This window comes from Dipodomys merriami, unplaced genomic scaffold (assembly GCF_024711535.1).
Source record: "Dipodomys merriami isolate MVZ:Mamm:240054 unplaced genomic scaffold, mDipMer1.0.p SCAF_1, whole genome shotgun sequence".
Classification (NCBI taxonomy): Eukaryota; Metazoa; Chordata; class Mammalia; order Rodentia; family Heteromyidae; genus Dipodomys; species Dipodomys merriami.
Genome location: NW_027202270.1, coordinates 126,876,817 through 126,898,851, shown reverse-complemented (window position 1 = coordinate 126,898,851; position 22,035 = coordinate 126,876,817). Strand labels below are relative to the sequence as shown.

General features: G+C 50.0%; 1 protein-coding gene across 2 annotated transcripts in view; it reads left to right on the top strand.

Annotated features, from left to right (window-relative positions):
* Positions 1 to 18,208, top strand: part of Jdp2 (Jun dimerization protein 2) — a 40,695-nt gene extending 22,487 nt beyond the window's left edge. For both annotated transcript variants that reach the window (XM_070029661.1, XM_070029671.1), the window contains exons 3-4: positions 11,652 to 11,756; positions 17,080 to 18,208. In XM_070029661.1, the coding sequence (XP_069885762.1) occupies positions 11,652 to 11,756; positions 17,080 to 17,265 (291 nt within the window). In that variant the 3' untranslated portion in view covers positions 17,266 to 18,208. The remainder of the gene's footprint in view (positions 1 to 11,651; positions 11,757 to 17,079) is intronic.
* The last annotated feature ends 3,827 nt before the right edge of the window (positions 18,209 to 22,035 follow it).

Sequence of the window (22,035 nt, the reverse complement as noted above, 5' to 3'; positions counted from 1 at the left end):
TGGCTGTTCTCCACTGCTTTTTGAGAGACTAGCCTGTCTCTATCTGCACATATAAACCATACCTGGCATCTATTGTTTTATAGATTCTTAAGAAAACCCAAAAGGTTTTTTCTGTGGACAAGGAGGCTCGGAAGGGTCAAGGTCAGAAAAATGCTTCCACTTGCTGAGATTTGGGGAGACACAGAAATTGATTAGGGTAGAAGCACACGTGGGCCTTGATGAGATTGAGAACACAGGGCAACAGGCCTTTAGTACATAAAGAAGACATCCCTTGCCTTTTCTCAGGATGGTTCTGCTAGTCTAGAAGGCTTAGGACAGCTTCTTCTTTTCTGAAGCTGACTTTCTAGCCTGGTGATGCAGTGGGGATGTGGGATCTCTAGCCTTGGCAGCTCTAGAACCACGGGGTGGGGTTTAATTCGCAGCCCTGCATCTTCCCATGGTGTCCTGCAGATGCCTAGAGTGCATCTAAGTGTCCTTATCCACCATACTGAGCCCTGAATGCTGCCCGCCACTCTGGCAGGCCCTTCTCAGTTTTCACCTGGTGCTGGGCCAAGGGGATTTGAATGAGCACTGCTCCAGTGTGTGGGTTTGCTCACAGGTGAGTGTGATTGGCTTTGTTGTGGTAATGGGGGGTGGGGGGAGGATCGAAGCTTGGAGTCAAAATCCTGGATTCTTGTTCAGGTCACCAGCTCTGTGGGTAAGGCTTTTCTCTGTAGCAAACATTTAGTAAGCACTGCTGATTGCCATAAACTGCATGGTACGGGGGCACACAAAAGTCAGAAAGACATGAGGCTTTGTCTTCAGAAATCACAGTTTTGTAAGGAGACAAGAGAAAGAGGGTAGAGTACCTCTCACTATTGGGGACAAACTCAAGAGTTTGATGGAGCCCAGGGACATCTCAGTCTGGAGGGTGGGATATCAGGAGGACTTCTTGTGGAGGAGATACTCCAGCTGAGTGTCAGGAGACATGATAAACAAGCCAATGGGGGGCATGAGGACTGGGGGGGTGTGCATGAGGCAGACAGAAGCTTGGTGTTTCAGGGGCAGAGCGAAGGGTTGGTGTGGACAGCAGGAAAGGCAAGCTCACAGGCAATCTGTGACATATAAGCATCTTGGGCTTTATCCTGAAGTCAAGGAGGGTCACCACTACCTGTAACAGGCGGCTGCAATGGCTGAACTTTCCATGTGGGATCAAGAGATCTCCTAGAATGCTGTCCCAAAGGTCCAGTGGAGAAGGAGAAACAAGGGGGCCAGGCCAGGTTGGAAGGTAACATTGGGGATGAACAGTGCGGTGCAAAGCTGCGGAATTAATAGCCTCTATGTTCAAAGTGGGAGATGGGAAGGGAGGTGAGGGTGGTGCCTGAGTTCCTAGCTCTAAGGGACCGGTGGTAGGGAGCCAGCAAGGTAGAGAACAGAGGAAGGAGCCAGTGGGGAGCAAAGGCTTTGGGGCTGAGGAACATTCATACCTTGGGCGTCCAGCTCGCACTTGGGTGTTCAGGTCTGGAAATGAAGGTTGGGTTGGCATTTGTGAGCAGGTGGTGCAACCATACTTAGGAGAAGATAAAGTGATGATGCAGAGGTTGTGCCTGTGGAGTGAGAAAGTAGCAGGTGCACAAGGAAGGGCTGGGAAGAGGCTCTGGACAACAGACTCATAGATGAGGTCAGAGGGACAGACGTGTGGTGTTGTAGACTCGTGGTGGAGAGAATGCAGGAATAGAAACGATGCACAGGCAGTACAGCCAGGAGGCCTAGGAAGATGAGCCGAGCAGCATCCTTTGAACTTGTTCCTGAGGGCCAGTCCCTGCCCTCCAATGTGAGCCTTAGGATATGCACTTTACTTCCTGGAGCGTCAAGTTTCCTCATCTGTAAAATTCTAGAAATGGCTCTTAGTTCTTGGAAGAGCCCATTTCTGTTGCTAAGAGTTTGTGATGAAAACTTTTGTTCTTCCCTCCCCGGCCCCTTCCCAGTATCAAGATTTGAACTCGGGCTTCCTTACTTTTGCTTGCTTGCCTGGGGCTCCACTCGTTGAACCATATATTCAGCCTGAGTTTTTGCTGATTTTAGGACATGCAGTCTCACAAACTTTTCTGCCCAGACTGGCTTTGAACTGTAATCTTCCAGATCTCAGGTTCCTGAATACCATTGTGGATGGGATCCTCTAGTGACCAGCTGAGATTTACATGTCTAATACATACTCAGGTGATACTGATGTATCTGGCTTCAAACAATCATCCTCAGGAACTCAATCTCGTGAAGAGCTAGGATTACAGGCATGAGTCACCTAGACTCAGAGGATACATTGAACCTTCTCTAGACTCAGAGGATACATTGAACCTTCTCTAGACTCAGAGGATACATTGAACCTTCTCTAGACTCAGAGGATACATTGAACCTTCTCTAAAGGGCACCAGACTTCTCTCAGCCTGCTCCTACTCGTGGCCCACACCGCCTTGAGAGCTGATGAATGAATGAGAGCCTGGGGAAGTCAGAGCTCTGGAAAGGTTTTAGCCCAGCAGCCATGCAGAAGGCAGCCTTCTGTCAGGAAATCAAGTGTGTCTTTCCCCTGTGTGGTGCCTCAAGCTGACCTTCACCTTTGCACACCTCATTTGCTCTCTGGTAAGATGAACTCCTAAACAGAAGAGTTCGAAGGCCACTGAGAAGCAGGGCTATGGTAATAATTAAAGTTGACCTGTAGGCCCAGATTGGTGAGCTGATTGACCCAACCAAAGAGGGATGCCGGAGCCCCAGGCTTCCCATGACAGACCCTGCTGGGACCTGGTGTGGGCCGGAGGCCGTGCATTAGTAGCCATGGGTCGATGAAGTCCGCAGATGTGTTGTGCTTGGCACACACCGTTGTTCCTTTCAGAATGGAATTAGATGGCAACATGAAAAAAATAGGAGATTTTCCTTTTATAAAACTTCATCATTTCAGCTAGTCTTGAAAACTTGGAAGATTTGATAACCCTGAGCGTGAATGGCTGGGGTGGGGGAGATGGGGACACTAGTCATGGTGTCCCTCCTTCAGGAGACAGCCAGCCCCATCCAGCCACTAATGGCTACATACTTGCTCGGCTCCCGGCCCCAGCCTTAGACTGACCATGTGTCTCAAATTTGCTTTTAAAGATCTGCCACTGGACACTGAAGCAGCTGAGGTCCAGACCTTGGCCGTTTAAGCGAGAAGGATTGGCGGGAGGGGAGAGGTGCTGGGCAGACAGTCTCCAACAACCCGGCCCCGGGGGAGGTGCTGGTGGGGAAGGCCTGGCCCCAAGGCTGCCAGAGGTCAAGGAGGGTATTGAGCCAGGGCCCCGCGATTTCCTCATTCCTCCTGGCTGGAAGGAGGCTGTGGGTCCAGCAGGCTCCCCGCTGGCCGAGCACAGGCCTCACCCCTGGACTGCCCTACTTTGTTGTTGGGGAGAGTGGGGAGGGACCACAGCCCCTGGCTCTGTGCAGCCTGTTTATGTGAGGGAATGTCTGGTATGTTTGGCATTCGGGTGTTTACTTCCCAGGGTGCTCATAGGTCCCTGGTGTTGAAATGTGGCGCCTCCTTGTGGGGGTTAGGAGGGGTCTTGTGGGCCCGGCTGGCGGCTTTAGGCCCAGAGCTAGATTTGGAGCCTGCAGAGCTGTACCTCCCTGTCTTTTCCTTTCTCCAGGTCTCCTTTCTGTGCCATATTCTGCCAAAGAGGGAGGCTGCCTGTGCGCTGGAACCACGCATAGCTGCCGAACTGCCGCCAGGGAAGGCAGGCAGAGGAACTGCGTTTGCAGAACCTTTGTCACGCTCCTGTTCTGGGCTGGGGTTCTGTGTTTTCCGTGAGGAATGGAGGCTCAGAGAAACCAAGTCACTTATCCAGGCATGCACAGCCAGTCTATAGCAGAGTTTCTGGGAGGAACTCAGTCCTTGAAGACCCCAAAGCCCACATTGTCAGCATGGAGTGTCAAATATCTGTGGAGGCTGCAGTTCTCATCTTGAGATGAAGCCCTTGGTCCCCCTTGTTGCTGTAGTTAATGCTGGGCTATTTCCCATCTCTACCTGCTGCCTGTTCTGATGCTTTGTGTGTGTGTGTGTGTGTGTGTGTGTGTGTGTGTGTGTGTGTGTGTGTGTGTGTGTGTGTGTGTGTGTGTGTGTGTGTGTGTGTGTGTGTGTGTGTGTGTGTTCATCATGGGGCTTGAACTCAGGGCCTGGGCACCGCCGTCCCTGAGCTCTCTTGCTCAAGGCTAGACCTCTACCACTTGAGCCACAGCACCACTTCTGGTTTTCTGGTGGTTAATTGGAAATAAGAGTCTCATGGAGTTTCCTGCCCAGGCTGGCTTTGAACCTTGATCCTCAGATCTCAGCCTCCTGAGTAGCTAGTATGACTCCATTTGTGAGCCACCAGTGCCAGGCTTGATGATCTTTTCTCTTAGTGCTTGTGCATGCGAGAGTTTCTGTGTTTCCATGCCTGGGGTTGGCCATGTCATTTCTTTCTGAGTCTTGGTGGATCTCACAAGGTATAATTATGAAAATGGTTATGAAACGTCACAATTCAAAGTCACACATGGGCTACTGTTGCCACCATGGCAAAGCTGTATGGCCTGCAGATAGGACCTGAGAAACAAGACTAAGAGTAAGAGAAACCAGGGAGGCCTCTTCCTTTAACCACATAGCCTAAGTGTTCCATGGCTGTGTTCTTGTGCAATAACCCCCTTTTGTTACTTCTTTTTTTTCTGTCAGTTCTGGAGCTTGAACTCAGGGCCTGGGCACTGTTTCTGAGCTATTTTTGCTCGTCTAGCACTCTAACACTTGAATCACACTCCACTTCTGGCTTTTTTAGGTAATTTTTTGGAGATAGGAATCTCACAGACTTTCCTATCAGGGCAGTCTTCAAACCATGATCCTCAGATCTCAGCCTGCTGAGTAGCTAGGATTACAGGCACGAGCCACGGGCACCTTTGAACTTATAAAGATCCAAAGAGGAAAAGCCATTTTTCAGTCATCATTATTGTTGGAAGATTCTGCTGTTGATTTATGTTCCCATCATGAGCCTATAGCTCATGATGAAGGCTTGGGAGAGTGGTACACACAGACAACTGCCTTTGAAAGATCAAGAGCACTTGGGTTCTGGGATCAAAGAACTTGAGTTGGAATCCTGAGCTGTCTGGCCATCCCTCCAGCTTTTAGACTTTCTTTGTCTATACAAGAGGGAGGAGAGTAGAATCCTGCGAGATCCTTCACTGACATGGAGAAATAAATGTTTTTCATCTCCATTGATGGCCCGTTCTGTGTCATGCTCAGCTCTAGTGGCTGGGTGGTAACAGTGAACATGGACTAAGATATTTCTGTAAATAGATTAACTATAAATAGACTCAGCAACATTCTCTGAGGGAGACTGACAAACGACAGGCGATGTATACGTGGAAAATGTTAAGTGCAATTAGTGAAAAGCACCTGGAAGCAAGTCAGTCAGGGGGGACAGCTGAGGGGACAGTGATCAGCAAGAAGTCCCGGCGGAGAGAAGAATAAGTGCAAAAGCCCAGGGACAGGGGCAGGGATGAACATGTCTTTTTTTTTTTTTAAGCAGAAAGCCCTGCTGTTGGAGTTGAGTAGATATGCAAAGCCAAAGCCTGGAAGAGGCAGGCAGGGCTGTAGGAAAGTTTTAAGCAGGAGGCTGAACTGCATTTTAATCAAGGCATCTTTAGGAGCCATCGCAGCAGTCTAGGGCATAGGTAGTTGAGGGCTTGGATCAGCAGGGATGAAGTGTGGGTTGGCTCAGAGATGTGTTTTGCAGGTGGAACCTTCCAAGCTGCTAAATGGACTGTGTGAGGAGAGGGATTTAGGAAGACTTCCAGGTTTGTTTTGGGTAGTTGGCTGTGGCGATGTTTATGAAATGAGGACACCTGAGGGTGGAACGTGTTTGCAGAGCGCAACAGCCAGCAGCCTTAATGGCCTCCTGAGCAAACTTCCCTGGGCACACAGATCATCTGGCAGATTGCAGTGCTGCAGGTCTGGGGTGGGGCTTTAGATCTGCACTTCTAGTATGCTGTCAGCTGCCCACAGACCACACTTTGAGTTTTGAGATACAACAGGCCACAGGGTCTGACCTGGCAAGTATTGGTAAGAGTTCCAGATGTGAATGCCCCTGGTCCCTGTGAGTTTCTCTGCAGTTACTGTCATTGTCTCTTGCCTGGCTTTCTAGATGGGCACTAGTACTAGGGGTGGGCTTGTCAGTCACATGGAGCCATGTGCCAGGCATTTTCATACATGTCCTACCCCTCTTGTACCAGGTGGCCTATCACAGTGGGCTCATTACCCAGGGAGCATCCCCTGCAGTCTGGGTTCCAGTTGGGCTTGGCCAATGGGAGGCACCAGAAGTATGAGAGTTTGGGGGGTTCACTCCTCCTACCCCTCCCTGCTGGGCCTTCGTTTGCTTTTTTGTTGTTGTTGTTATTAGCATGTATTATCTAAGGAGGATTATATTGTCACATTTCCACTCATGTGCACAATGAATAATTACCAATCAATCTCACTCCTCTATCACCTTCCTTTACCCCTCCCCTTCCTAAAACAATTGCAACAAGTTTCATTGTTTTATTTTCATACATGCAAACAATCTACTTGGACCATGTGAATCCTCAGTCACTCTCCTTATTAGCCCAATCCCCTCCTGCTAGTTCCAACCTCCCCTACAGAGCCTATTATATCTCACCCTGTTCTCCCATCTCCGTAATGATCAGCAACTTTCATTGAGGTGTTCTCTATGCTATTTTCATATATTGCAATGTTTTGTTTTTTGTTTTTGTTTTTGCTGGTCCTGGGTCTTGAATTTAGGACCTGGGCTCTGTCTCTGAGCTTCTTTTTCTCAAGGCTAGTGCTTTACCACTTGAGCCACAACTTCACTTCTGGATTTTTTGGTAATTTATTAAAGATATGAGTCTCACAGACTTTCCTGCCTGGGCTGGCTCCAAACCACGATTCTCAAATCTCAGCCTTCTGAGTAGCTAGGATGATAGGCATGAGCCATTGGGACCTGTCACCCTCTCCTTTTTTTCTCTCCCTGTCTCTTCCTAACTAGTTCCTTAATTTGGCCTTTGTTCTATAGTTATCCAAGAATATAATTACATAAATAGGTACATGTATGTATGTACATGTCTATAAATAAGTATGTCTTTTAGGTCTAACTTCTGTGTATGAGTGAAAACATGTGGTACATAGTTTTTTTTAAATTTAATTTAATTTTATTTGTGAACATACTGTACAGAGGGGTTACAATTGCATGGGCAGGATAATGCGTACATTTCTTACCAAGCATTGCAGCCTCCTCCTTTGTTCATAGTTTTTGAACTTGACTTGTCTCACTCAATTTGATGTCCTCCAGCTCCATTAATTTTCCTGCAAATGACATGATTTCACTTTTCTTTATGGTTGGATAATATTCCATTTTATAGCTATATATAGCATATATAGTATATATATGTACATATATGTGTGTAACACACACTTGTGTTCTTTGTTCATTCATTCATTGGTTGTTGTTATTTGCTTTGCTCTTTGTGGTTGTCCTTATGGGCCCTTCTGCATCCAGGCTCTGCCAGTCTCTCTATAGATAGTTCTAGAAGCATTGCTGCTGAGGAAGACTTCTCCCTTAGGTCACTACAAATCACCTCTGCCCCTCCGTTATCACCTGGCATCTTCTGACTCTACAAGGACGGGACTTTGGTGTCCTGAGCATTTTCCAGTGGCAAGTGGCAGAAACCTTCTCAGGTTCACTCTAGGCCAAAGGAGAAGTTTGAGGATGTATTCAGGGGTGTCCACCATGAACCCCAAGACCGGGAACATAGGCAGTCCCCACAAGGGTGAGATCAAGAGCACTAAGATGGTTCCTCTCTTGGTGTGCCTTCTCCCTTTCCACTGTCCTTTGTGTATATCATCAGCCAGGGACAGTGTCTCTGCTTCTGTCTCCCTCTGCCCTCTCCGCCCACCATTTCCGTTCTGCATGTGTCTCTGTCTCTTCCTAGAACTGTCTCTCAGGGGTAAGACCAGAGTAAGCCTCCTCCTCCTGTGCGGGGCCTCCACCTGACAAAGAAGAAGAGGGCCTGAGAGTGGGGGCCTCCTTCATCGTGCCCTGGGCACTTTGCTTGTCCACTCAGACCCGGCTTCCTGTTTCTCTTTCTCCTATAGTAAGTGTTTCTCCCTGGCCTCTGCACATCGCTCAGCTTCAGCAGCCTGCCCTTGCTGCATTGGGTGCGTGGCTGAAGTTGGTGGTTCTGCATGCCTCCAATCCAGTGCTCAGAATCTTTTGAGTCCAACTTCAAATTCCAGGAAGACAGACAGCCCAGGTCAGGTCAGCCATTGGAAGCTTGCTCTGCCACTGGCCTCCCTGGTTCTCAGCAGGGGCTTAGAATGGACTCTGAGGAGGGGTGGGGTCAGGAGGGGTTGATCAACACCAGGCCTCTCTGATGGTGGTTCCGTTGCAGAGCATGGCACAGGTGCCCCTCACTACCAGCACACAGACTTCTTTGTCCTTGGGCCTTCTTGGGAAAATAGAGCCAGAACCATGTTAGAGAAGAAGAAAAGATAGGCTGAAACCCCCGCCCCATCTCTGTTTCTATAAACGTTGTCAGGCTGCCTTCTCCTCGCACATCGCGGTTCTTCCAGCTGTGTCTGCGGAGAACATCGTATCTCCCGTCTGGAGTTCTGGTTTTAGATTCTGAGCCCTGTGTACTGTGAAAACATTCCACCATCTCTCACCTACGCTGTCCAAATGCTTTGGAAGATTCAGGAGGCACCAGGGAGGGGAAGAGGAGAAGAGGGGGAGGAAGACAGGGAGATACCCCAAGGGACCCTGTTGGGGGCCCAGACAGTGCAGGCACTGGCGAGAGGAGCCAGTGGCTGTGGGGAAGGCTGAGCTGCAATCTTGTTGTATGTCTGGGAGGATTTCCACAGCTGTTCCTTGCATCTTCTCTGGGCAGCTCTGAAACAGCAGCAGGAGGACTCAGGGGAGATTCATACCATTTGAATGGGGAAGGTGTGATGAGAGGCTTTGAGACCACATCTTTCTTGCCTTTTTGGGAGATGTTGTCAGCCAGGGTGGAGCCCGGGTTGGGGGGGGGCGGTGGGGAAACAGGCTGGCTGCTGTGGAATTGGGGCGTCAGGCCTAAGCACATACTGATTGATCCCCCACCCCTACCTGCCAGGAGATTTGTGCAGGATTTCTATAGCCATCAGGGCCTGTGCTCCTGAATCTAGATTCTGCCTTTAGCCAGTGTACTTCTAGGAGAGACAAGACCCTAACTCCAAGTTTTGCTGGACCTGGGCAAACATACAAGAGTCCAAACCAGCAGAAAAGGCTCCTATGAGCACATTGGGAAAAGCCAGACAGATGCAAACATGTTCATAGTTAAAGAATCCAAGCCTTCAGCTTTTTTCTAACACCCTGTGTTCCATTCATTCATCTGAGTAATGTGTGTTGAGCTCCAACTAAGTGCATGCTCAGAGGGTCCCTCTTCTACACTCCAGCAGGGAGGACAAATGTCTGTATAAATCAGGGATCATGGTGGGATGCCATAGTCTGAACAGTGTCGTGTCAGCACTGGAGCAGAGTCTTCTGGGAAGCCAAATAGAAAGTGACTTCCTCTTAAGGATGAGTAGGAGTTTACCCAGTGTGGACAGAAGATCCTCTCCATGGGGTCAGGAGGCCCTGGCTGTCTTGAGTTCAGTACAGGGTAACAGCCGGAGGAAATGTACCAGGTTGCAGATGGTGGGTGGAGCAACCCCACCGTCTGAGCATCAAGATGACCTGGGAGTGTGCTGAACTTACATGCAGGGCCTTTTTGCATCTGCTGCTCCTGACCTTGGAATTAGGTCCTCTGTCATGAGAACAGAGGCTATGTGTCTGGCCAAGGGCAGGTTTAGCTGCACACGGAGCCTTGGCAGTTTGTGGGCAAACCCTCTTGGCCGAGGAGTGATTGCGCTGCCAGCCACTTCCTCCAGTTCCTTCCCTCTGCCTGTCGTCACGGTTACCTCGGCCTGCAGAGGGGTGAGGCTGAGGCTGGGCGGAATCAACTTTGGCCAGGTTTCTATGTTCCTAAATGCAGGTCAGCCAGAGGAGCTGTCACTTCTGGTTCCCTTTCAAAGGAGGCCACGGGGCTGGGAGGTGTTGGGTGATGAGGCACCTTTCCAGCAGCCTTCCCTGGGTAGTGGTGGGGTGGGGGTCAGGACTAGGGGTTGGGGGGAGGAGAATGAGAGCTAGCCTTGCCTGGCCAGCACCTCTGCCATTGGCCATAGTGCTGGGCTGGGGGCTGGCCCTCTGTCCCAAGCTCCCAGAGCATGCTGGGACTGTGTGGAGAAAGCCTGCTTACTTTCCTGGCCCGTGGCCCTTTGGGCTGAGACCTTGTTGCAGTCCGTGGGCTACGGTCACCCTCCACACTCCTGGCCCGCCAAGAAGTGAGAGAGTTGGCAAGCCTGGGCTGTGCAACAGCTTCTCTAGTGGCCTCTGACTCCAAGCTGTCCCCAGCCCAGTTGGCCCCGCGAAGCCTCCAGATTTTCCTAGTAGGTAATGAACAGCAGGAGGCACCTTGCCAAAATGCCCTTGATGGACTGCGGTGCCGGCCAGTGGTCAAGAGCAGGAAGGTTGACAATGGGAAAATCTGAGTGCAGATCCTCCCTCTGCCATTTCTCTGTTGAGTGGCTTTAGACTGAAGGGAATGGCTGAACTCAAGCTCACTGTCTACAGACAAAATGGTGCCAGCACCTTGACTGTGAGGATGCAGCCTTGCGTGTTGAGAGCATCCAGCAAAGCAGGCAACCGAGGCAGCCTCGCTGCTACTATTAGAGTGAGGCTTCACAACCGTCACCAGCACAGTGGGTGGGCAGTGTGGTTTTTGCCTCCCCTGCCCTTCCTTGGGCCCAATTCCATTCAACGAGAGCCTGCAGGATGTTCTGGGGAGAAGCATACCCGCTCGGGGCCTTTCAGCTCTCTCACAGCTCTTGTCCTGTGGGGCAGAGGAGCAGGGAGATATGTCAGCTTAAGGAAAGAGATCTTGAAGTTTGGAAGGTCCCAGAGGGAGGAATATCAGGAGAGGCAGTGAGGGTTTACAATCCTAGCAGAAGGTAAAAGGTAGTGGTGTGTGTGTGTGTGTGTGTGTGTGTGTGTGTGTGTGTGTGTGTGTGTGTGTGTGTGTGTGTGTGTGTGTGTGTGTGTGTGTGTGTGTGTGTGTGTGTGTGTGTGTGTGTGTGTGTGTGTGTGTGTGTGTCATCCCTCAGGCCACAGTAGGTGGGGCAGCATGGGAACTTGTGTCCTGCCCTAGGCACTTTAAAAGGAAGTGCCTAGGAACCATTGGCCTAGAAAACCGTGCCACAGGCCTTGGCTGGGCAAAAGAAAAGGTTGTCCCACCCACCTGTTGTTGAGCTCACCTGTGTGCTTGTGTGTGTGTGTGTGCACACATGTGTGCTCACACATGCTCCCAGCTCCTGGCCCCTGGCAGGTCCAGGCATCCTTCCCTTGCAGGACACTGGCTCCTCCAGGAATGCCCTCCTATTGGGCGCCCATCCAAGGATCTCAGCTGACTGAGGGCAGGGGGCTGGAAGTCAGGGAGTATTGGGTCAAGATGGGGGAGCTGTGTACGTGCCAGTGTGCAAGGCTGTACCAGAATTTAATCGTGGCTCTGTGCCCTCACAGTTAGACGAGGAAGAAGAGCGAAGGAAAAGGCGTCGGGAGAAGAACAAAGTAGCAGCAGCCAGATGCCGGAACAAGAAGAAGGAGCGGACAGAGTTTCTGCAGCGGGTGAGCCTGTGGCTGGCCTGGGGTGGGCGGGGAGGCCTCCCTGGCCTTTGCAGAGACTGGGCTCTCAGCACCCCGGGGTGTCACCGGATGCTGTGGAACCCCACCCCCACATGGCCTTGGCCCCCTGACTGCACTAACACCTATCTTATACCCATTTGTGAGCCCTGAGCCTCCCTGAAACTAAGCAGCCTGCAGCAGCTGAAGGTACCTGGAAACGCAGACAGTACAGCCAGGTTCCTCTGCCCTGAGCTTAGACCCTGGGTGCTGATTGACCATGGCTCAGGAATGCATTACTCTTGTTGGCTCTGCCTGGTTACCAGTTAGTTGTCTAGAGTGCGTGCTGGTGCACATGGTGCTAGTAGACAGAGTGCTTTCGTGCAGGGAATGCTCCTTCTCTTAGCTACAGGTGGAGTGTTCTGAGTCCTACCTGGGCTGACCCTCAGCCCCAGGAAGATGGGACCAGAGGTCAGCTATGCATAGAGGCCAGCCATGGCTTGCTTCCCCCATCCTTCCTGGTCCTACCTGCTCATCCCCCCTCCCTTCTTTCCTCCTTTCTTCTCTCCCTTCCTCCCTTTCTCCTTCCAGCCCCCCTCCCTCCTTTCATTTCCCCCTTCCTTCCTCCTCCCACTCATCTCCTTGTTTTTCTTCTCTTTCTTCCTTTTTCTCTCTCTTTCCTTCAAGACAAGGTCTCAGAATGTAGCCCAGGCTGGCTTCTAGCTTGAGATCCTCCTGCTGGTATTATATGTATGTTACCGTTACACTCATTCTTGTCCTTGCCTTTCCCAAGGTTAAGTAACCTGTGTCAAGTCTCTCAGCTACTAAATGGAAGGGCTGAGATGCAAGTCTGAAACAAACCTCAAAGCTTTTGCTCTTAACATTGCTCTTCTGGCCCTCAGGTATTGGTTGATCTACTTATTCTTTTGTTCATTCATTGATTCAGCAAGGGCCCTAAAGGTCTAGTGCTGTGCTAGGTACACTGTCAGGGAGAGAGGCTGGTTGGCTATGGGGTTCTCGGACACTGGGCATTTTGCAGGTCTTTTGTCCCACTTGCCACAAGTGAAGAGAAATCCCAGGTCGCTGGTGTGGACAGTGTGGGCCATGTGGAGAGCTTCAGGCTCACAGCTTCTTTATTCTCACAAGTGTCTCCTTGGGATGTTGACTTAGATGGTCCTTGAGAGCCAAGGGAGGGCGAGGAGGAGAGGTCCCACAGGTCCCTCCCTCCCCTACTCACTGCACTGTGAGGGCTATGGCAGCTGAGGCCATGTTGTGGGGTCCAACGAGAGACAATGTAGGCACCCATACTGATCCCTGTAATGGCCGTATCTGTCTGTACATGTGAGGGATTGTCAGAGCATTTTTTTTAATTTTTAAATTTTTTTTGTCAGTCATGGGGATTGAAATCAGGGCCTGGGTGCTGTCCCTGAGCTCTTTTGCTTAAGGCTAGTGCTCTACTAGTTGAGCCATAGCTCCACTTCCAGTTTTTAGGCAGTTTATTGGAGTTAAACTCAGGCTGGCTTTGAACCATGTTCCTCAGCTCTCAGCCTCCTGAGTAGCTAGGATTACAGGCATGAACCACCAGTGCCTGGCTGTCATTTCATTTTTAAACCCTCCCTGCCCTCACCCCTGACCCCAGGGCACCTGGGATTCTTAACACCTCTCTGAGAGTTCACCTGTCCAGTAGACAAAGCTGGAACCCCAGCTAGGAGGCAGGCCTTTGGGCTGGGTCCACAGGCTCCTCCCTGCTGTTAACTGTGCCCTGTCACCCTGGATGCCTGCCACACATTCTCTGAGCTTGGTAGCGGTGAGACCATCTTACATCTCATACTCCCATGGCAATCTCTGTACTTCAGCCATTCTCTCCTCAGTGGTCAGTGGCTGTGGAGAGGAGACAAGGAGCCCCTCGTAATTGACAGGATCCGTAGGAATGAATGAAAGTCTTGCTCGTGGTCAACAGTGGCTGTGTCGGAGGGCTGAGAACCCCAGCTTCTGCTGCCCGCCACTCAAGCCATATTTTCTCGCCTCAGAGGCCCTGGAAAGCTTGTCTGCAGTAACCTAGCTTACAAGAGGCAAGACTTTAATCTAGACACACCCTACAACTTGGAAACTTGTGCGAGCTCCTTCCCAACTCTTAGAGAAAGTTAGTGGAACTCTCATTTTATGAGCCCTAAGGTAATTTGTTCTTTTTAAAGTACAACGGCAGAGAATCCTAATGCTTAAAGTCTCCTGAGCCAATCAGATTTTTATGGGAGGAAACTAAGGCCCAGAGAGGGGATGTAACTTAGCCAAGGTCGTGCAGCCAAGATGAAAAGCCCAAACACCTGGCACTTCACCTTGTATTTTTTTCTATTGGCTTCTAACCCATGTGTAGGAGGCACAATCTTAATTTGTACGAATTCTGTTCTAAAACAACAAATACTTTCCCTTTTTCTAAAGCAATAATGTTGACCAGGAGTCAGAACAATAGCCAAAAAATTGCTGACAGAATCATTTTTTTGACAGAATCATTTTATTGTATAATTAGCACATAGAAGGTTCCGGCCCAGTTTCTTCTTTATTCACCAGGAAAAGACATCAAATAATTGCTGTTATAAAACCACAAACCAGCCTGGTATGGTGCTGAGAAATTCCAGCACTGTGGAGGCTGAGGCAAGAGGATTACAAACTCAGGTCTAACTTGGGCTATAAGGAGACTCTGTCTCAAGAAAAATAAATAAATAAAAATGAATAGATAATAAGTAATAAACCCACAAAACCACTGTTACCCCGTGATTAATAACAGATTCTTCTGAGCACAATTTGTAGTTGCAGAAGAAACTCACTATATATCCCAGGCTGGTCTGATCCTCTTGCCTCAGCTCCCTAAGTGCTGGGATTACAGGTGTGCACTACTACCCCCAGGGAGACCTCATTGATCTGATATGGTACAGGTGCCTGCAAGGAGAGTTAACCTGACATGACGTAGTTTGGAGGAAATGGGTCGCTGTGTATTCTGTTGAATTCTGTGGGTTGGATGCTTCCCCCTGTGGGTCCATATGTAGCTTCGAACTCACTGTACCTGCAGCCAAACTCCTTCCATGCTCTGCCCACCACTCTCTAGTTCTCCCCTCCCAGACTTCCTTCTAGGCCCCTGATCTCACAGTTCTCTGCCCTGTCTCCTTCATTGCAAGTCCAGGCACTCACCAAGACCTGCTGAGTTTTCTTTGAAACAGCTCTCTTCCCTTTTCCTTTTCCTTCCCCCTTTTCTGCTCATCGTGTGACATAAAAAGCCCTTAACCCTCTCTAACCCTTTGCTTTGCACAGTGCTTTTCCCATGTGTGTTTATCTAATCCCCGCCATCATCGCCTTTTTATAGACCAGATAACTGAGGCTTGGAGGAGTGACGGAACTTGCTCAAGCTTCTGCTTGGCAACCTCCAGGCTTTCCAGAGCTGCAGTGTGGCTTGGAACTTGCCCTCCCCACCTTACACCAGAGTGCCCTCGGGGAGCTGCCGGCACCATTTTTATCTGAGTCCCAAGTGTGAGTCCTTGTTCATTCAGGGCTCCTTACTGGAGGTTCCTTTCCTACCCTGACCTACAGATCCATCAGCCCAAGGTCACCCCATTCCTCCACCCTCTCTGATAGTCTCCCAGACCCCGGTTATCTCTGCCTTGCTGTATGGATGGATGCCTCCCTCCCTGAGCAGAAGCTATGTTGAGGGCTCATGGCATTGGCATTCTGCAGATCACCCACTGGGTACCCAGCAAGTTCCTGGGCCCCCCAGAAACAGAGGCTCAGGACCATTTGAGGATGGAGCTAACATGGTGGGCTGGGGGAGCTGCGTGGTCAGAGAATTGGTGAGAAGTTTCACCAGCTAGTTACACCCAAAATGAACACCAGACTGTCAGACTGTGGGGTGACAGAACATTATGGCTTCCCGTGGGGTCCCCCTTACCTCCCTCCACCCCATGGGTTTTTTTTTTCTTTCAGAATTCCAAGAACTGTGGACCAGGCCAATGTTCCATTTAAGTCTCTGCCTGTGTACTAAAAAACCATTAAAGATCATGGCTGGCGTTTAATTTTCCTTTTTGGAGCAGTTTGCTGTGGGTCATGAGACCTGACTTTCTCAGTTGTTCTGAGCTCCTGGGGGCCCCTGGCGCCCCTCAGAGATAGCACAGACCCTCTCCTAGGGCTGTGTGTGTGAGGATAACACCACTGCAGGGGGCAGCAAGGGCTCTGGAGGACCCTCCCCCGCCCTGCCCTGAGGGGTGGCTGCTGCGTGGGGCTGCATGTCCCACGTGCATTTGTACCTGCCTTGCTCTGGGGCTGACAGGTTGCTCAGTTTTGCATTTTGTACCAAGAGAGTTCTTGTGAGACCACCATGGGCCTGGCAGCATGGCAGCACATTCCCGTGCCATATGCCAGGAGCACCCTATCTCCAAATGGAGAGGCAGAGTGACTCCTGGGGAAGAACCACTGGCCTAAAGCCACCCAAGATCAATGGCAGCTCCATGGACATTGATCTGGAGAGAGCTTTAAGTCATAAACTGGTAGAGGTCCAGGAAAAGTCATTCCAGTCAGACAGGTTTTTACAGTTTGGCCTCTAGCCTTGAATGACATGCAACTTGTCACCTGTGCAGTCACCTGTCTTAAAATGAACAGGTAACTCTGTCTCCCCCCCCCCCCCAGCTTATCCCAATTCCTTCCTTCCCTCAGGGCTTCTCCAGTGGACAGGAAATACCTTAGAACTCTCACTTGAGGTCCATTTGGATCCTGCAAGATGACCGTTAGTTGCCTAGCCATAGATACACCTTCTAAATTGCAGGGGATATGAAGGGAGAGTCTGCTTAAATCATTCTAGACTAATAGTCTGAAAGCATAAGTTTTAGGTGGAATGACATGACTATACTGAACTCATCAATCCCATAATATATTCCTACACATGAACACATCTGTGGCCTCTTTGAACCCTTCCTTGGACCTACCCTAGAGTCATCTGGCCTCCATTTTGTATCTCGGCTCACCTTTAGTATCTTGTGCAAAGGCCTGAGCCTTGGTCATACTAGAACAACAGCTCGGAGGCCACTAAGACTGAGTGACTTGAGTGAGAGCAGAGAGGTAGAACATAAGCTGGGCGCGCCCTGAACTATCAACGGAGGTTTCAAACCACTATGCTAAAGGCCAGTGTCTGTGTGATGGACAGGCTGTTGACCCAGAGGCTCAGTCTCTGGTGGAGAACTGGCAAAAAGGTGCCAGCAGTGGGTGCCCTGGCCCCCACTATCCTCTGCAGAGCATCTTCCTGAGCAGTCTGGTAAACACTGATGGCAGAGCTCTGTTTTTCACACAGGAGTCGGAGCGGCTGGAACTCATGAACGCTGAGCTGAAGACCCAGATTGAAGAGCTGAAGCAGGAGCGGCAGCAGCTCATCCTGATGCTGAACCGTCACCGCCCGACCTGCATCGTCCGGACCGACAGCGTCAGGACCCCTGAGTCCGAAGGCAACCCGCTACTGGAGCAGCTGGACAAGAAGTGACCGTGGGGCAGCGAGGACGAAGCAGAGGAAGGAGGAGGACAGGCAAAGAGGGGAGAGGAGAGGGTCCCGGAGGGCCCCTCCTTGGCGCATGAGAAACTGTGATGGGGCTCAGCCAGCCAGCACCCCCGGCGGACTCCTTTGTGAAACTCGGATCAGCCAACGGGAGGGGAAGAGTGGGCTGAAGACATCCTGAGGGAACAAGCGCTGAGACCAAAGGTGACCCGTGGGAAGGGCTGTCCTGCCCGGGGCCCAGCTGGAAGGAGGCAGGACAGGAGTCATGGGCCAAAGAGATGCCCAGCCTGGCAGTCTCAGACACTTCCCTGGACCTCTGCCGAGACACCCACCCGAGGGACCACTGATCAGCCAGGAAAAGCCATGAGTTGCAACCAAAATACAGCTGAGATTGGAACTCAGCACGAACTGCAATCCATCCTGCTCCGGCCGTGCCTCCGCCCTGCTGCGAAGCTGGAGAGGGGCATGCTGCGGGGCCCTGCCGCCCCTGCCGCCCTGCCCGGGAGGCGCAGCCAGGCACACCCTCGCCAGCCCTGCTGGAGTTTGCTGTGGGCACTGAGGCGCAGGCGCCCTTCCAAAGCACATACCGAATGTTTACAGACGGGCTGTTCTGGCAGGGCTCGCAACTGCACATGTTTTTTTATACTTTCTTTTTTTTTTTTAATATTTTTTACAAAAAAAAGATTTTATACAAGCAATATATATATGGATTTCTATAATCACTTGATGTGATACAGTATAAATATGCTATGGTTTGTTTGTTACAGACAGATACCCACCAGTAATGGCTGTTGTGTGTAACTGCTCAGTACTGTAGTCTCTGGGTGTTGGGGAGGCGGGGTGGCCGGGCGAGTGGGATACATTTCCATCCTTGTAAACCCTTCCTGTAAACCCAGTCCTGTATCGCTCAGTAAACATTGCTCTTACCAGCTGCCTTGCATAGTGTCTGTCTGGGGCTGGGGATGGGTTGGGGAGGAGGGACGGAGTACACGGTGTGCCCAGTGTCATACAATGTTTGGAGCATCTGTTGTAGCTGCTTACTTTCCATAGCTGTTATACTTAGATAAATGAGAATATGCCCATTTCACAGATGAGGAAACCAACACTCAGAGATGTTTACGTACCATGCAGTTACCATTTGGGATATGCCACAAATGTTTACTGAGAGCTCCTGTCAGTGGTGTGTGTGTGTGTGTGTGTGTGTGTGTGTGTGTGTGTGTGTGCACGTGTGCACACACGCACGCACGCACATGTGTGCATGCACAAGGTAATAGATAACCACCTAGGTCTTGCCCCCTGGGGCCGATGATGATGGAGTTATTTTGTGCTTGTTTCACCCCAGCCTGGCCAAGGAGTGGTGATTATTGTCAGGTCATAGTTGGGGAGATTAGACTTGGCAGATGTTATTGGTTGAAGAGTTGGATGACCAGTGGATCCTATTTATTCTTCACTACAGCACAAAATTGGTATTATTCTTATTTTACAAACAGAGGAGCGAAAGCTCAGAGAGGACAAGTGACTTCCCCAAGGTCACTCCACTGACAGGAGACCAAGCTGGTATTTGGCCTCTACCTCTAGAGACCTGTGATGCCTCCTGTCACCAGCTGACTGGGGTTGTCCCTGCAGCTGAAGGCCCACCTGATCAGAAGAACCTTAGAGGCCACAGTTATAGATTTTTGTTTCTAGAAAAGCTGGATAGAGTACCAGGCTAGCCCTTGATTGTGGATTGAGCCAGCTGTCCTGGCAAATGTATGCCTGATCTAGTGGCACAGCCGTAGCCAAATACCTGACCCATGGAGCAGGAGCAGCTTAGCTCCAGTCACCAGGTGACTGGCATTTATCACTTTGAGAGACTCTGCCATGTGGATGATTTGCTGTTGGGCTCTGTGAGGCAGTGGGATAGGTGTTGGCTTCCTGGTACACTGAGGTTTAAAAATGTTAATGTTGGCTGGGAGCCAGTGGCCAATGCCTGTGATCCTAGCTACGCAGGAGCCTGAGATCTGAGGATCATGGTTTTAAGCCAGCCCAGGCAGGAAAGTCTGTAAGACGCTTATGTCCAATTAACCACCAACAAGCCAGAAGTGGAGCTGTGGCTCAATGTGGTGGAGCACTAGCCTTGAGCAGAAAAGCTCAGGGACAGTGCTTAGGCCCTGAGTTCAAGCCCCACGACTGACAGCCCTCCCCTACCCCCCAGAAAAAAGGCAGAGTTGAGAGTGGAGCCAAGGTCTCCTAGACCTTCTACCATGTGTTTTCTCCCCTATCCCTGGGGCTGTGTACCACTAGCAACCTTCAACTGCTTCCTGAGTGGACAAGGGCTTCTGAGTGGACAGAAATGGATGGGAAGTCACTAATACACAGTTGGTCCCTCACTACCTCATCTGTTTCACTCCACTCAATAGGTTTGGCTGCCCTGAGCCCTCTCTTGGACCCTGGGCCTGGTCAGCTCCCTGCCTGCTGTGGCAGGTCACAGCAAACCTTGGCTGTGCTCCTTTAGTATTGTTTAGCCTAGAGGAAAATGAAGGAAAAGCCTTACCAGGTTGTCTTTCAAATGATCAGGACTATTTCCTACTCCTGGCTGTGGCTCCTCTGACCCCTGCTTGGGTATCACAAGCTGACCGCTGCAGAACAGAGACTTTCTTAGGCTAGGCAGAGGGACTGTGTCCTGAAGTCAGTGACTGTCCCTGGGCTGTGCATGCCCCAGGTGTCTTTCCCCCCTCTCCCAACGTGTGGGCAGCTGGAAGCCTTCATCCTAAGAGGTAGTATGGGAGGGCTTCCTGCAGGCCTGCCACTGGGCATGTGTTCTTCCAGCTGGCTTGCACCACCATGTTAGAAGGTCACTGCTGCTGCTCCACACTGCAGAGGAGAAAAACAAGTCACAGAGAGGAAGTGCCTTGTCCAAGGTCACAGGCCTATTCGGGAGCAGAGCCTAGATGTTAGGATCCAGGCATATGGAAGCTGGGGTCAAACCTTATCAGGATAGTAAATACTCTGAGTCTGAGGTATCCCCTCCGTTGCCAGGGAAACCAAGAGAGATGGCATGGACTGGCCTGTGCTTGCCGAAAAACCCTCCTTCAGACACAGTGAGTACTTAGAAAATGTACTTTAAAAGCAGAGGAGTTTGACCCCCATCTTCCACTGACTGTCTGTAAGCCTCACTTCCCACATCTGTTAATTGGGAGCAGTAATGATCCAAGACTTAGGTAGATATTGTCAGGATCAAAGGAGGAGTGGACGTAGGTATTTTATGAAATATCCAACTCCGTAAGACAGTTACTGTGGATAATAGATATGCACTGCATAATATTGATTGTTTAAAATCTTTTATTCTCAATAGTAGATTTCACGGTCCATGTTCTGACCCTGTGTCCAGGCTCTAAGATTTAGCCCCTGATAGGCCACAACCAGTAGTGTCAGCTCCTCATGCCCTCCCCAGGCTTCAGGATGCCCTCTTGCCAGGTGGCCATAAAACCTGTGTCACCAGTGCCCAGAGCTCCTGTGAGAATCAGGGGAGTAGATGTGTACAAACACAGCCTGAGGAACATATGACCCGTTAGCCATCAGGGGTCCCAAATGAGTTTGCTGGCTGTATACTGCTTACAAGAAACTTACATCCATCACTGGTGGGGAATTACTGTGAATATTGTGTCAAGCAATTTCGCAATAGCCAGCAATGCTAAAGCTAAATGCACTCTTCCACTTAGCAATTTCTCTCCTAAGTGTATACTTGAGAGGAATTCTAGATCTAGCAGCATAGGGTACCAACAAATATAGAAGACTGATCATAGATGCTATGTTAGTGTTAAAGAAAAAATGGAAACAGATGAAATGTCTAGGGATAGTGATGTTTTATTAAAATCAAATATTCAGTGTTAGAAGAATAAACCCTGGCTATATGTATCAATAAGGATAAATCTTGGAAATACCACAGAAGTGGAGCTCAGGGGAACAAATTGCAGGATGCTATCATTTCTGGGATGTTTTTAAATGTGCAAATCAATACTTCGTTGTTCAAGGGTATCACAAATCTGGGTAAGAAGGGCCCAAAATCCTCCATAAAAGCAGTGGTAGAGAGTGCTCTTGCGGGTGGATGGGGCTCGGAGATGACAAAGTTAAGTGGGTAGAATTCCTGTGAAAAGACAGCAAGCCACAATTCAAGGTTTGTGTGTGTGTGTGTGTGTGTGTGTGTGTGTGTGTGTGTGTGTGTGTGTTTTACATTAGTTCCTTGGCGAACTAGAAGGGGGGATGTGTGTGTGTGTGTGTGTGTGTGTGTGTGTGTGTGTGTGTGTGTGTGTGTGTGTGTGTGTGTTTTACATTAGTTCCTTGGCGAACTAGAAGGGGGGATCTGAATTGACAATGGATTACAGCATGTGCTTGCTCTCTTATTTATGCAAATTTAATTATATACCCCCCCCAAGGGAGAAACAAATCAGAGTGTGTGAGTTAAGTTGCCCTGTGCCCTGGACGTGCTCTGTGTGGAGGACACCTTGAAGAAGGTTGATCTCCTCTGGTTCAGGGGCTTATAGGTCCCTGAGCTCTACACAGTGGGCACCTAAGGTTATTTGGGATTATAGATTCAAGATCAATCTAACTTGATATTTCTTCCTGACCCAGTTACTTTTCAATACAACTCCTGAGCAAAATGTAACTCTGCTAAAAGTGTCTGTGGATGAGCAGGAGTACAGGGTGCCTTTTAAAGACATGTCTGCTGTCCTTGATGTAGTAGTCTCTTGTTACAGTATTTGTAGTCTCTACTACAAT